Source organism: Camelina sativa, chromosome 2 (genome assembly GCF_000633955.1).
Source record: "Camelina sativa cultivar DH55 chromosome 2, Cs, whole genome shotgun sequence".
NCBI lineage: Eukaryota > Viridiplantae > Streptophyta > Magnoliopsida > Brassicales > Brassicaceae > Camelina > Camelina sativa.
Genome location: NC_025686.1, coordinates 3,915,927 through 3,930,836, shown reverse-complemented (window position 1 = coordinate 3,930,836; position 14,910 = coordinate 3,915,927). Strand labels below are relative to the sequence as shown.

General features: G+C 39.1%; 4 protein-coding genes and 1 pseudogene across 4 annotated transcripts; 3 read left to right on the top strand and 2 right to left on the bottom strand.

Annotated features, from left to right (window-relative positions):
• Positions 1–3,732, top strand: part of LOC104717076 — a 9,864-nt pseudogene extending 6,132 nt beyond the window's left edge.
• LOC104717068 (leucine--tRNA ligase, chloroplastic/mitochondrial) lies at positions 4,636–10,066 on the top strand. The gene is made up of 20 exons (XM_010434587.2): positions 4,636–5,089; positions 5,257–5,401; positions 5,499–5,555; positions 5,791–5,910; positions 5,993–6,097; positions 6,215–6,438; positions 6,930–6,996; positions 7,080–7,234; positions 7,317–7,581; positions 7,666–7,860; positions 7,945–8,024; positions 8,297–8,359; positions 8,439–8,520; positions 8,599–8,676; positions 8,757–8,858; positions 8,937–9,109; positions 9,191–9,368; positions 9,443–9,520; positions 9,604–9,735; positions 9,809–10,066. The coding sequence occupies exons 1-20, from the start codon at positions 4,710–4,712 to the stop codon at positions 10,049–10,051; spliced, it is 2,922 nt and encodes a 973-aa protein (XP_010432889.1). The 5' UTR covers positions 4,636–4,709; the 3' UTR covers positions 10,052–10,066.
• LOC104717059 lies at positions 10,162–10,923 on the bottom strand. The gene is made up of 3 exons (XM_010434575.2): positions 10,721–10,923; positions 10,603–10,626; positions 10,162–10,495 (listed from the first exon to the last, which is right to left on the bottom strand). The coding sequence occupies exons 1-3, from the start codon at positions 10,902–10,904 to the stop codon at positions 10,176–10,178; spliced, it is 528 nt and encodes a 175-aa protein (XP_010432877.1). The 5' UTR covers positions 10,905–10,923; the 3' UTR covers positions 10,162–10,175.
• Positions 10,936–13,362, bottom strand: LOC104717048 (pentatricopeptide repeat-containing protein At4g04370-like). Its single transcript, XM_010434564.2, has 2 exons — positions 11,090–13,362; positions 10,936–11,012 (listed from the first exon to the last, which is right to left on the bottom strand). Exons 1-2 carry the CDS (start codon positions 13,304–13,306, stop codon positions 10,977–10,979), a joined length of 2,253 nt encoding a protein of 750 aa, XP_010432866.1. The 5' UTR covers positions 13,307–13,362; the 3' UTR covers positions 10,936–10,976.
• On the top strand, positions 13,499–14,620 carry LOC104748111 (probable F-box protein At5g47300). Its single transcript, XM_010469803.1, has one exon. The coding sequence runs from the start codon at positions 13,499–13,501 to the stop codon at positions 14,618–14,620; it is 1,122 nt and encodes a 373-aa protein (XP_010468105.1).

Genomic DNA, 14,910 nt, shown 5'->3' with positions numbered 1-14,910 from the left:
AGAATGTAACTTCAAGTGATATTGACAAACTGTCAATTTCAAATATCCCACAGCATTCACTTAGGTTTGTTACAGAAATCTTTGAGTGTGTGTGTGTGTTCTTTTCATGAGCTTTAATTGTTGGTATTTAAGTATAATCTCAGTTTTTGTTTTTTGAGTTTTCCAGGTTTTGGGCTCATATTGTAATGGCTTACGCCTTCACAATCTGGACTTGTTATATGCTGATGAAGGAGTATGAGACAGTTGCTAACATGAGGCTTCAGTTTGTTGCCTCAGAAGCCCGTCGACCTGACCAGTTCACTGTAAGATCCGTTTCTTTTCCCTTGGTTTAAACTCAGAACAAACCTAAGTCAATGATTTGTATGTAAATCGCTGGTGCTGATGGTGTATGTCATAAATTTTTGATAGGTTCTTGTTAGGAATGTACCTCCAGACCCAGACGAATCTGTGAGTGAGCTTGTGGAGCATTTTTTCCTAGTTAATCATCCTGATCACTACCTCACACATCAGGTAACAAATTTTCATAGGATAACTTGACCTTTTCATATGCATTTCTTGGTGGAAAACAGTTTCTCTATTGTCTTTTTTTTATAACTTGTCGAATCAACAATATATATATAGGTTGTATGCAATGCAAACAAGCTCGCTGATTTGGTAAGTAAGAAGAAGAAGCTGCAGAATTGGCTTGACTACTATCAGCTCAAATACTCTAGAAACAACTCTGAGATCAGACCAATGACAAAGGTACTTAAAAGTGTTAAACTTGATGATGTTTCTTTTCTGCTAGCTCTTATTCTCTTAAGTCGCTTCTATTTAACAAAAACAGCTTGGGTGCCTTGGCTTGTGTGGACAAAAAGTTGACGCAATCGAACATTTCAGTGCTGAAGTTGATAAAATATCAAAAGAGGTATGCTTTTTGTGGTCTGTCTTACCTGACTTCCATTTTTGTGCCATCTTATCATTAATGTTCCTTTTTGTTCAAACTCGTCATTGTTTGTAGATTGCTGTAGAAAGGGAGAATGTGGTGAATGATGAAAAGTCAATCATGCCAGCATCTTTTGTCTCGTTCAAAACCCGTTGGGCTGCTGCTGTTTGCGCTCAGACCACACAGACACGAAACCCAACGAAATGGCTAACCGAATGGGCTGCAGAGCCGCGTGATGTATACTGGCCAAACCTTGCGATCCCATATGTTTCTTTGACTGTAAGAAGATTGCTCATGAATGTAGCCTTCTTCTTCCTTACCTTCTTTTTCATCGTCCCTATTGCGTTTGTACAATCTCTTGCTACTGTTGAGGGAATTGAGAAAGTTTTACCGTTCTTGAAAGTCTTTATTGAAGAGTGAGTTCTCCTTCTTCTCTAGTATTGCATTTGAATAATGTACTGAAACGTTTTCAACTAACATTGGACCCGGTTGGTTGTCTTTTTGTATTCACAGTAAGTTCGTTAAGGCGGTGATACAAGGTTTGCTAGCCGGTATCGCTTTGAAGCTTTTCTTGATCTTTCTGCCATCCATACTGATGACCATGTCCAAATTTGAAGGTTTTACATCAATTTCATCCTTGGAAAGACGTTCAGCGTCAAGATATTACATATTTAACTTAGTAAACGTCTTTCTTGCAAATGTTATCGCTGGAGCTGCGTTTGAGTAGCTCAACTCTTTCCTCAATCAATCACCAAATCAGTACGTGACTCCCTCTCCCTCTCTCTCCCTCTGTTAAGCTTTCTTTCTTTTTGAGGGTTATGGGATTTTTTCTAAGGACTCTTCTTTTTCAATATGAGCAGAATCCCCAAGACAGTTGGGATGGCGATACCGATGAAAGCAACCTTCTTTATAACATATATAATGATTGATGGTTGGGCAGGGGTTGCAGGAGAGATTCTCATGCTTAAACCTCTCATTATATTCCATCTCAAAAACGCATTCTTGGTGAAAACAGAGAAAGACAGAGAGGAAGCAATGGACCCGGGAAGCATCGGTTTCAACACGGGAGAGCCTCAGATACAGCTTTACTTCCTTCTAGGTCTTGTCTACGCTCCCGTGACACCAATGCTTCTTCCTTATATCTTAGTTTTCTTCGGTCTTGCTTACATCGTCTACCGCCATCAGGTAAATATTAGTTTCTTCTTCTCCTATAAATTTGATCATATTGGATAATTTAGACAAATCTGCCAAACTTGAACATTTTCTTCTTTTTCGTGTTCTTATTCTTAGATTATAAATGTGTATAACCAAGAGTACGAGAGCGCTGCTGCGTTTTGGCCAGATGTTCATGGACGGGTTATATCGGCATTGATCATATCTCAGTTGCTTCTGATGGGTTTGTTGGCTACAAAACGTGCCGCTTTAGCTGCACCGTTTCTCATTGCTCTTCCAGTGATTACTATCGGTTTCCACCGCTTCTGTAAAGGCCGTTATGAACCCGCCTTTATCCGTTACCCTTTAGAGGTCAGTTTCTTCTACGTATCTGATAAACATCTCCATTATTATCTTTGTAACATATATATTGCAAGTTACAAGCCCGGAGATGGGAAAATGTTGATGTTTTACAGGAAGCTATGATGAAAGATACATTGGAAAGAGCAAGAGAGCCGAATCTGAACTTGAAAGGCTACTTGCAAGACGCTTATATTCATCCGGTTTTCAAAGGCGGTGACGACGGCGATGACAGTGACGTGGTCGGAAAGTTGGAGGACNTCTTGGTCTTGTCTACGCTCCCGTGACACCAATGCTTCTTCCTTATATCTTAGTCTTCTTCGGTCTTGCTTACATCGTGTACCGCCATCAGGTAAGTATTTGTTTCTTCTTCTCCTATAAATTTGTTCATACTGGATAATTTAGACAAATCTGCCAAACTTGAACATTTTCTTCTTTTCGTTTTCCTATTCTTAGATTATAAATGTATATAACCAAGAGTACGAGAGCGCTGCTGCGTTTTGGCCAGATGTTCATGGACGGGTTATAGCGGCATTGATCATATCTCAGTTGCTTCTGATGGGTTTGTTGGCTACAAAACGTGCCGCTTTAGCTGCACCTTTTCTCATTGCTCTTCCAGTGATTACTATCGGTTTCCACCGCTTCTGTAAAGGCCGTTATGAACCCGCCTTTATCCGTTACCCTTTAGAGGTCAGTTTCTTCTACGCATCTGATAAACATCTCCATTATTATCTTTGTAACATATATATTGCAAGTTACAAGCCCGGAGATGGGAAAATGTTGATGTTTTACAGGAAGCTATGATGAAAGATACATTGGAAAGAGCAAGAGAGCCGAATCTGAACTTGAAAGGCTACTTGCAAGACGCTTATATTCATCCGGTTTTCAAAGGCGGTGATGACGACGATGACAGTGACGTGGTCGGAAAATTGGAGGATGAAGTCATCATAGTGCCAACGAAACGCCAATCGCGGAGGAACACTCCGGCACCAAGCAGAGTTAGCGGTGAATCTTCTCCATCTTTGGCCGTTATTAACGGTAAAGAAGTCTAGTTTTTAACCGGTTACAGTAAAAAAGCAGCATACGACCAAAAAAGTATGAATATAGTTCGTGTATGTGTGTACTTTATTATGTACATAGAGAGAGGTTTGTGTTTTTCTTTTGCTTAGACGTTGTTGTTAATGTGTTTCTTCTATTGTCCAAGTAAAAGTGTTGGGGTCTTTACTTCATTGTATTTTCAACCATTCGTTTTCTTGTTAATTCAGCAAGATGCCAAGATTGTAGGTGTGTGATGATTCTAATTTCGTATAGCATTACAAAAATAAGAGAACGAAAAAAGTGATTAAAAAGCATATAAACAAAATAATAAAACATCAACTGCATAATTTTTTTTATTCAATAGAGATACATTACAAAACAAGAAATATTCCTTATCTAACAATAGAGGTTACATGATTGACTTAGTCGTAATTGTAAACCAACCATACATCGTAACTCAATCTTAACTTAAAAAAAAAACAAGTTTAACAGTTTGAGGGCCAATTCAATCCATAATGTTTGGTTGCCTAAAGCAAGATAAAAAATTAAGCTCATTAACAAGAATAGAGGTTTGAACCCACTAATAAAACCACTAAACCATAAACGTTTTCACTGAAAATGACGCTCTAAAATTTATAATATGCATCTAATGTCTAAAATCATAATTTTACTGGTTTTAGGTCAAGGTTCGACCTTAAACATTTTAAAGTAATCTATGAGTTCCAGTTATGTACTTATGTCTATAACTAAACGTCTTAACTCATAGTATCTAATACAACTAATCAAAACCTTATGTCTAGAGTAGTTTTTGGAAGGGACAATCTTCATTATATGTCATCACCATACTTTTTTTCTTGCCCGTCCTAGACTCCTAGCCATGCTTTTGTTCCTGGAAGATCTTGCTACAATTATCCATATTGCTTTGTAACATGATAAGCTTACAAAGTATGTTTATCAATCTTCCAGGAACACAAACACCGTTCCAGTATCAAGATCTTCTCGTCAATACTGGAACGGTGTTTGTGTTCCTGGAAGATCTTGCTACTTTTATCCATATTGCTTTTTTAACGGTGAGTAAAAAATAATTATTTTAGCCGTTAGACCAAAAACTATAACAATACAATTTTGTTGACGAGAACGTTGTCGTTTCAGTAATCTTGATCTCAAGGTTCAAAAGAGCACACACTTTATCTCAATTATCCACTGAACCATTCGTCTCTGGCAAAGAACCAGAATGAGCTCTCATCAAATCCTCCAATTTCGGTCTGACCCGTTTGTGCTGTCACACTGTTGCCCCCATACACTCCTCACCAGCTCTCTCACACTCCATTCTCCACTAAAGCAGCCTTTATCCGGTCTCCGTTTCCGTTGGCGACGCTCTAATCACACCGGAGTCAGGAGTTCAACGATGTCTGAGTCTCATGGTAGCAAAAAAGAAGCTTTGAGTTCGGAAACGGCCACTACGCCGATTGAATTGAAAAGGGTCTATCCGTTTCACGAAATTGAGCCCAAGTGGCAACGCTATTGGGAAGATAACAGAACTTTCCGGACACCGGACGATGTCGATACTTCGAAACCTAAGTTCTACGTCCTCGACATGTTCCCATATCCAAGGTCTCTCCTTTTTTAGAAAAGTTCACAAATTTGGCTAATTGAGAAGCTGTTTTAGTATAAAGTTGTGGTTTTTTTTTTTCAGATAAATTTTAGTAGCATCCTTGGATTTGGGTTTTGTGGAAAAATATTAATTTTTGTGTCTATGTGTTGTGGTTTGTTTCCTTCAGTGGAGCAGGATTACATGTGGGGCATCCATTGGGTTATACAGCAACTGATATATTAGCGAGGCTTAGGCGTATGCAAGGTTACAATGTTTTGCATCCTATGGGATGGGATGCTTTTGGATTGCCTGCAGAACAATATGCTATTGAGGTTCGTTTTTTTTGTTTATCATTTATCAAATCATTATGGATGCTTTTGTTGATAAACTGTTACAAGTCCTTATTGTTTTTTGTTATCTGCATTGCAGACAGGAACTCATCCGAAAACTACAACATTGAAGAACATTGACCGCTTTCGTTTACAGGTGATGTATTTCTTTCAATGTAGCACCAGCCTAGTAATGTTGTGCTATCGGTTTGGTTGTGAAAAATGTATGCTTGTTTCATGGTCTAGGGTTACTGATCCTTGAAGATTATGCAAAAGGATCTTTAATAATGTGTAGATGTAACTAAAGCCATTACTTTGGACTGTTTTGGTTAGGTCTTACCATGGGAGTAAAGAGGGACCTTAATGAATGTGGTTCTTTTGTTTGTTTGCAGCTCAAATCACTTGGCTTCTCTTACGATTGGGACCGTGAACTTTCTACAACAGAGCCAGACTACTACAAGTGGACGCAATGGATCTTTCTTCAGCTTTATAAGAGAGGTTTGGCATATCAGGTCAAGAAAATCATTGTCTACTTCACAAGTTAAAACTGTGCATTTGTGTATAGAAAAGTTCTTTGAAAGATTGTAAATTCAGGCTGAAGTACCCGTCAACTGGTGCCCGGCTCTTGGTACTGTTTTGGCCAATGAGGAAGTGGTGGATGGTGTTAGTGAGCGTGGCGGTCACCCAGTTATAAGAAAGGTAATATCTTTTACCATCAGGGAAAATTACATCTCTTTTTCCCTCTACCGAAATCTGTATTCCTCTGTTTTGAAAATTCTCATGAATTTTACAGTGACATTGTTTATTACCAAGCAGCCGATGAGGCAATGGATGCTGAAGATTACTGCATACGCTGATCGTCTTCTAGAAGATTTAGACGAGCTTGAGTGGCCTGAAAGTATAAAGGAAATGCAGAGAAACTGGATTGGAAGATCTGAAGGAGCTGAACTGAACTTTTCAATTCTTGATGGCAAAGGCCAAGAAACTGACAAAAAGATTACAGTTTACACCACGAGGCCAGATACACTTTTTGGAGCAACGTATGCTTACATGGATTAATCACATTTATAATTCAAATCTAAATTCTTGATTTTGATTGCTTTATATGATCTGTTCTTCCATTCGCAGTTACATGGNTTTTTCCCTCTTCCGAAATCTGTATTCCTCTGTTTTGAAAATTCTCATGAATTTTACAGTGACATTGTTTATTACCAAGCAGCCGATGAGGCAATGGATGCTGAAGATTACTGCATACGCTGATCGTCTTCTAGAAGATTTAGACGAGCTTGAGTGGCCTGAAAGTATAAAGGAAATGCAGAGAAACTGGATTGGAAGATCTGAAGGAGCTGAACTGAACTTTTCAATTCTTGATGGCAAAGGCCAAGAAACTGACAAAAAGATTACAGTTTACACCACGAGGCCAGATACACTTTTTGGAGCAACGTATGCTTACATGGATTAATCACATTTATAATTCAAATCTAAATTCTTGATTTTGATTGCTTTATATGATCTGTTCTTCCATTCGCAGTTACATGGTTGTGGCACCGGAGCATCATTTGTTGTCTTACTTTGTAACCTCAGATCAGAAACAACAAGTATGTTTCTTTTCATTTCTTTCGATCTCATTATACAATGTGCCTTTCATATGATTATCATGAGTCCTCTCTTATGGTTACAGGTAGAGGAATACAAAGATTTCGCTTCGAGGAAAAGTGATCTTGAAAGAACAGAACTTCAGAAGGAAAAGACTGGTGTATTTACGGGATGTTATGCGAAAAATCCAGCTAATGGGGATGCTATTCCCATTTGGGTAGCTGACTATGTTCTAGCAAGGTAAGTTTGTTCTAACTTCCAACTATTTACATTGCTTTGAATTGAATTTGTGTGAAACAGATAACTTTGTTATATGTGACAGTTATGGAACCGGAGCAATCATGGCAGTCCCAGCTCATGATACTCGGGATAATGAGTTTGCGTTGAAGTATAACATTCCAATCAAGTGGGTAGTGAAAAATGAGGCAAACTCAAGTGATGATGCCAAGCAAGTTTATCCCGGATTAGGTGTGATTGAAAATTCATCAAGTTTAGAAACAGGACTTGACATAAATCAACTATCTAGCAAAGAAGCTGCTTTGAAAGTTACTGAATGGGCTGAGAGAACCGGCAATGGAAATAAAAAGGTTCATCTTGATGCCTTTCTTTATATGGATTATGTATGTACATACTTTTCATCTTTGTTTCTACTCAAAAAGCTTTTTTGGCAGGTAAATTACAAGTTGAGAGATTGGTTGTTTGCACGGCAGCGTTACTGGGGTGAACCTATCCCAATCTTAATTTTGGATGAATCTGGTGAAACTATTGCGGTTTCAGAATCTGAACTGCCACTCACTTTGCCTGAGTTGAATGATTTTACTCCCACTGGAACAGGGGAACCACCACTGTCAAAAGCAGTTTCATGGGTATGTTTTGCAGTTAATTTGATTAGTTTCTGGATACGTGAAATGTCACTGTACATTTTTGGTTACGATCGAATGTCTTTGCAGGTAAACACTGTAGATCCTTCAACAGAAAAACCTGCCAAAAGAGAAACAAGCACTATGCCACAATGGGCTGGCTCTTGCTGGTAAAAATGTTTAATAATAAGCTCTTTGTTACCCTTGTTGATTCTTGTATATAATTTCCACGTTACACGAAATGTATCTACCAATTGGGAATCCTTGATGCTCTCTACTAGTGATGGTTCTAGGATAGGCTAAGCCGAAATGGATGGATCTATAACCTTGTTGAATATATTACCCAAAGTGTTGTCGATAGATGTTGAGGTTACGCTGAGAAACTAAACAAATTTACCTGATTTGCTTTATTGTTGATTCATGATATTCCCTTTGTCTCCAGGTACTATCTGAGATTCATGGACCCGAAAAACCCTGAAGCGTTAGTTGACAAGGAAAAAGAAAAGTGAGAGCCTTTGACAGAAAGCAATCAATTAACCTTCCATTTAAGTAAAATTTTCTTCTTATTACTTCTCTTGTGGCAGATATTGGAGCCCAGTAGATGTATATGTTGGTGGTGCTGAACATGCTGTTTTACACTTACTATACTCGAGGTTTTGGCACAAGGTGTGTGTCCTTTGAATCCTCTCTTTCTTTAAGCTATCTCGTGATCCAACCGTAACCTCTGTTGCTGCATCATCACAGGTACTTTATGACATTGGTGTTGTGTCGACGAAAGAACCCTTCAAGTGTGTCATAAATCAAGGAATCATCCTTGGGGAAGTAAGTTTGTATTTTGCCTTACCTTGTTCAGTTTTACAAATTCCGTTGAATCTTTTATCCTTAATAGTGTTACGTTGCAGGTCCAGTATACAGCTTGGAAAGACCAAGAAGGAAATTATGTAACTGCAGATACCGAAGAACGGTTAAATGAATATCAACAAGTGACAATCCCGGAAGAAAGAGTATGGATCTTCTTTCGCATTCACTAAAACTGATAGGTTCTTCGGTTTGTTTTAACCTTATGATCTTTAATGGTCTAGGTTATTAAGTCCGGAGATCATTTTGTTCTGAAGGAGGAGCCTAGTATTCGTCTAACTCCACGAGCTTATAAAATGAGCAAAAGTAGAGGAAATGTCGTAAATCCTGATGATGTTGTGTTAGAGTACGGTGCAGATTCTCTACGTTTGTATGAGATGTTCATGGGACCATTTAGGTAAACTTCAATCCCAAATTTGTTTCTTCAGGTTTTAACATTTTCTCAGTGTTTATATCTTCTTGCATTTCCTTGTACTAGGGACTCAAAAACTTGGAACACGAGTGGGATTGAGGGTGTGCATCGTTTCTTGGCAAGAACATGGAGACTAGTCATCGGTTTGCCTCAATCCGACGGTTCTTTCAAAGATGGAACCATAGTGACTGATGATGAACCGAGCCTTGATCAACTCCGAACTCTTCATAAATGCATAGCTAAGGTCATCTCATTTCCCAATATGATCCCTTTGTGGTTTAAATACATCTTACTTAAGATTCATATGTTAATTTGCAGGTGACAGAGGAAATTGAGAGTACACGATTCAACACGGGAATTTCAGGAATGATGGAGTTTGTTAATGCGGCATATAAGGTTAAATCTTAGACTCTTATATCAGTTAGCTTTGTTATCTGCTTTAAGAGTACTGATTCTCTGGTTTCTTCTTATTTTGACAGTGGAATAATCAACCTAGAGGAATCATTGAGCCTTTTGTTCTTTTGCTCTCACCTTACGCACCTCACATGGCTGAAGAGCTTTGGTCACGGTTAGGCCATCTGAAATCTCTGGCCTATGAAAGCTACCCTAAGGTAGAGATAGTAAACAGAACATGTAACAGTGGATAGTGTTTTTGCGGTACTGACTGTATTGGTCTTTATGCAGGCAAACCCGGATTACCTAAAGAACACAACTATTGTTCTTCCAGTTCAGATAAACGGCAAGACAAGAGGCACCATAGAGGTTGAAGAAGGATGTTCTGAAGAAAATGCTTTTGTTCTTGCCTCACAGGACGAGAAACTCAGGAAATATCTAGACGGACAATCAATCAAGAAGCGAATCTATGTGCCTGGGAAAATCCTCAACGTTATCCTAGACCGTACTAATGTCAAGGTCACTACAAAGTAGGATTTAGAAAGAAAAGGAAAAAAGAACAATTACAGAACCTGTCAAATCTTGGGTTAACTCGAAATCTCTTTTGAATTCCATCTTATGGAAAAAAATATTCTTTTAGAAGCAAAAAGATCTGTTCTTAGAGAAAATCAGACGCAACAGTTGCTTCTTTCCATCCTCTTTGCCGAGCTCGAAGCTCCCACATGTAAGATAGTCTTCTCTGTCCATCTAGAGTTGCCTCTGCTTTCTCTCTTGCTAGCTCACATGTTTCCATCCCCATACTGCATTTATCAGCTTCTTTTTGATACTGAGAAGCTGCTTTCTTAGCATCTAGCAGCAACCTATCTGCACGCCATTCATCTTCTTGAGCTTGTGCTTCTCTTAGCTTCAGCTCTTCAGCTACCATTTCTGTGAAACTACTCTCGTTCTCTTCACTCCCTTCCCCGTGCCGCATGCAATCTTAGCCATAAAACAAGGACCAACAAAAATGCACATGAAATCTGCAACACTTGAGCATTTTTACCATATATATATAGAAACTTATTGCCAGAAATATGTATACTCACCCAAGAAACTGTGATTGCTCAATCCTGCAGAAGAAACATAGCATTAAACGAATCAAAAGTTGGGTTTGTGACCAAAGGGAAAAAAGAAAGGAAGAACAATGATAATGATGATGATTACCGTCGGGGATGGAGAGGAGAGGTTGAGAAGAACAGTCACAGTCACAAGGAGGGCAAGGGTGGAGAGAATCTGCAATGGTCTCGTTGAGATGCCAATACAGAGAAGGACCTGCGATGTAGGCGACAATACATAGTCCCATTACCCCTGTTACCAGCTTCGCCGTCTTCTTCTGCCTTCTGGTCATCTCTCTATTTCAATCTCTCTGCAAATTAATGGTGTCTTCTCTTTTCTTTGAATCTTAGAAGATTCTCAGTAACTAATCTCCTTGACATCTCCCCCAAGTATTGGATCCCTTCCAAAGTTCTCGCACTTTTAGATCCTATTTTTAGTAAATGCTCTACAAGTATATAATTTATGTCATAATTATACCGTGGTTACATTATTAGACTGATCACATAGGTTCTTTGAACCAAACTGCATCATTTCCCTGCTAAGAAGTTTTAGTAGAGACACTGTTTCATCTGAATGTGAAGTATGATTCATGAAAAATGTTATGGTTTTCCTGTTTATCTCGATTTTGCTCCATCCCGGGAGCTTTTTCAGACCTAGAGACCTCATCTGAATCCATGATTCACTCACCTCGTCCCATCTCTTCATCGCAGCAAAAGACTGTCCAAGTCTAACGTAATGTCCAGCGTCCACTGGCTTCAACTCAATCATATCCTGACAAATTATATCTTCGACCTCTGTTATCCCATTTGCACGGCAAGCATCGAGTATTATACCCAAGACATCGATCGAAGGTTTCATAAAATTCTCTTTGTAGAACTTGAACGCATCTTCTACTCTTTTAGCTCTACATAGAAGATCGACCACACAGGCAAGGTGTTCGTAATTCGCTTCAACACCAAAATCTCTAACCATTGAACTGAATATTTTCAAACCTTGCTGAACCATTCCATTATGGCTGCAAGATGAGAGAACCGCAAGAAATATCACGTGGTTCGGCTCCATTCCAGAGCGAAGAAACTCAGAGTAAAATTCTAAAGCAATATCCCCTTTACCATGAAAACCATACCCTGCAATGAGTGTGCCCCATGAAACAACATCTTTCCTTGAAATCAAACTGAAACACCTCTGTGCAGCTTCTAAGTAGCCACATTTCGAATACATATCAACCAGAGCCGTATCAACCAAGGAACATGGGCTGATGAAGCTTCTGATTACAATACAGTGGATCAGTCTCCCTACTTGGAGAGCTCCAGAAGATGAACAGGCTTGTAAAAGCGAGACAACTGTCAATGAATCAACTCGTTGCACGGTTCTGAACTTCATTTCTTCAAACAATAACAAAGCCTTACACAGATCTCCGTTCTGAGCATATCCGGAGATAATCGCATTCCACGAAACTAAGTCTCTTCCTTTCATCTGTTCAAAAATAACTAAACTTTTATCCAAATGACCGCACTTTGCATACATTGTAACAAGAGAGTTCAACGCAGGGGTGTCTAGTGTATATCCTTGCCTCAGTATATAACCATGGACTGAAGCGCCGAGATCAAACGAACCTAGTTGAGCACAAGATGCTACAACACTAGCTATTGCCTCACTCGACAGATCTAATCCTGAATTTAACATTTCCGAAAACATAACCAACGCCTTCTCCGCTCTACCCAACCGCATAAGTCCTGATATCATGACTGTCCAGCAAACAAAATCCTTATCAGGAATGGTTTCGAGAACTCGATATGAAGCTTCCTCCTCTCCACACTTTAAGTACATAGTTATCAGTGCCGTCCTGAGATGCATCTCTACATCAAAACCAGTTTTTACAATTTGGCAGTGCAACATTCTCCCCATATCAAGATCACACATTGTTCCACTCACTGAAACTGATGCTCCAAATGTCTGCTGATCAGGTCTTAAACCATCATCACTCATTCTGTACAAAAGTTTCAATATTTCAGTCATATCACCAACAAAAGCAAATCCTGAAACCATTGTGTTCCATGAAACCATATCTCGTTGCTCCATCTGATCAAACAAATCCTTAGCATCTCCAACACGGTCACACTTGCAATACAAATTCAACAAAGAGTTCACCGCAGCTATATCAGAATCAAACCCATAAACCACCGCAAAGGCATGTAAACACTGTAACTGCGTAATCTCCGAAACCCCACTAAGCAATTCCAACAACGTAACCGGACTCGGACTAATCCCCTGAGATCTCATCTCGTTAACCAACGAACACGCTTCTCCAAAAATCCCGGCGCGTGAGTAACACCCAATTATAGCAGTCCAGTGTACGACATCCCCCTCACGCATTTCGTCGAACACTTTCCGAGCATAACCCAAAACACCGAATTTTGCATAGAGATTGACCAATGAAGACGAGATATAGAAATCGGAAGAGAACCCATTAACGAGAACTTGCTGGTGAATCGATAGACCGCAAGAGAAGAGCTGAAGTGAAGCACAAGCTTTGAGAAGACTCGGGAAACTAAAAGTATCAGGTAAGATTCTATCGGCGAGCATGGAAGAGAACGTGGAGAGAACTTGCTTGTAATCGCCATGAGATGAGAAATGGTTAATGAGTGAGTTGAAGTACTTGGTGGAGTTCAACACAGACGAAGGCCTGATCATAGCTCCATGGTTTTGATCAAAAACGTGAACGATGAAGAAGAAGAGGATATATTGAATTGCGTAGTGGTTTACTTATCAGGTTTATTATATAAAACCGAACCAAACTAAACCGAACCAAGACTTAAACCTTTACTATATATACGAGAGGTAACTAAAACCCTAAGTATAAAAAAAAAAAACCAAACCGCAACAATGACGATGTCGGAGCTTCCAGGGGATGTAGTAGAGGAGATACTCTGTCACGTTCCGGCCGCATCTCTGAAAAGGTTACGATCTACATGCAAAAGATGGAATCTTTTATTCGACGATCCAAGATTCGTAAGAGAGCACTTCGATAAAGCCGTAAGAGTAAGACAGTTGATGACAAAGGAATTAAAGATTTGTTCGGTGAACGTTAACCACCATGGAGTTTTATCTATAGATGTATCAGGTAAACTTAACCTAATCAATCGTCATTTTATTTTAATTAGAATAGCTGAAGTTTTTCACCACGATGGCTTATTGTTATGCACCATCAAATATAGCACTAGTCTCGTTCTTTGGAACCCATGTACTGGTCAAGCCAAGTGTATCCCAGCCAAAGATCCTTACAAGACACGCCACGGCACCTTTGCTCTCGGATCGTACCAAGACAAGAAATCCGGATATAATAGCTACAAAATATTGAGCTATGATAATGGTGGTACTGAAACCAAGACGGACAAATTCTCAATTTATGAGTTTAAGTCGAATTCATGGAAGATTCTTGACGTGACTTTGGATTTTGACTTGACCCGTATTGATAACCGCGTCACTTTTAAGGGAAAGACTTACTGGTTTGCGGTAGATGAGAAAGAGAACCACCACGCCATATTCTTACTCAGTTTTGATTACACAACAGAGAGATTTGGACGTATGAATCTTCCATATCAGCTTTTTCCATATATTTCTAGGACTGATATGGCTCTCTCCGTTGTTAGAGACGAAAAACTTTTCGTGTTATTACAGCTCACAAATACATCAAGGACAGAAGTATGGGTGACTAATAAGATTGATGAGACTAAAGTGGTACCGTGGAGCATGGTCTTGGCAGTGGATCACTCCAGAGAAGATATTATGTCTGGAGTAAGGTTTCTTGTCGACGACGAGAAGAAATTCGTCGTGTGTTTTGATTGGAAAAGTTTGGTCAAGGACGGCAAGGTTCACTACGAAAACATGGTACACATAATTAAGGAGGATAATAAAGTTAGAAAAGTGGATTTTGCAGCACCTACAAAATTGTTACATTGGTCACAATTGTTTAATTATGTTCCAAGTTTGGTTCAAATCCAGTGACCAGCTGGAAGACGGGAGGAGGCAATGATATATAAAAGAGACGAATTATTACTCTTTTGGTAGATTTATTTTTTAATATTTCACTTTGGAAGTTTTATTGTTAATGTTTCAACTTTCAACTACACAGAGGAGGAAGCTAACATATGTTAAATCCATGTTTGGTTAAGATGCTACGATATATTTTTTTAATGGTTCATTATAAATCCTCAATCATTTTTTTTTTATCCTCAATCCTCAATCATTTTTGATATGTCTATATTTTGTCTCTCCTTAGCCTATTTTTATCATGC

Bases quoted from the DNA above. Each gene is read 5' to 3' on its own strand.
- LOC104717059 (XM_010434575.2), bottom strand. From the start codon at position 10,904: ATGACCAGAAGGCAGAAGAAGACGGCGAAGCTGGTAACAGGGGTAATG. The intron at 10,627-10,720 runs GTAATCATCATC...TTTCTTCTGCAG, and splicing joins TCTCCTCTCCATCCCCGACG to GATTGAGCAATCACAGTTTC. The intron at 10,496-10,602 runs GTGAGTATACAT...TTTATGGCTAAG, and splicing joins GAGCAATCACAGTTTCTTGG to ATTGCATGCGGCACGGGGAA.
- LOC104717048 (XM_010434564.2), bottom strand. From the start codon at position 13,306: ATGATCAGGCCTTCGTCTGTGTTGAACTCCACCAAGTACTTCAACTCA. The intron at 11,013-11,089 runs GTATAATTATGA...GAACTTTGGAAG, and splicing joins AGTCTAATAATGTAACCACG to GGATCCAATACTTGGGGGAG.
- LOC104717068 (XM_010434587.2), top strand. From the start codon at position 4,710: ATGAGCTCTCATCAAATCCTCCAATTTCGGTCTGACCCGTTTGTGCTG. The intron at 6,997-7,079 runs GTATGTTTCTTT...TTATGGTTACAG, and splicing joins CCTCAGATCAGAAACAACAA to GTAGAGGAATACAAAGATTT. The intron at 8,859-8,936 runs GTATGGATCTTC...TTAATGGTCTAG, and splicing joins TGACAATCCCGGAAGAAAGA to GTTATTAAGTCCGGAGATCA.
- LOC104748111 (XM_010469803.1), top strand. From the start codon at position 13,499: ATGACGATGTCGGAGCTTCCAGGGGATGTAGTAGAGGAGATACTCTGT.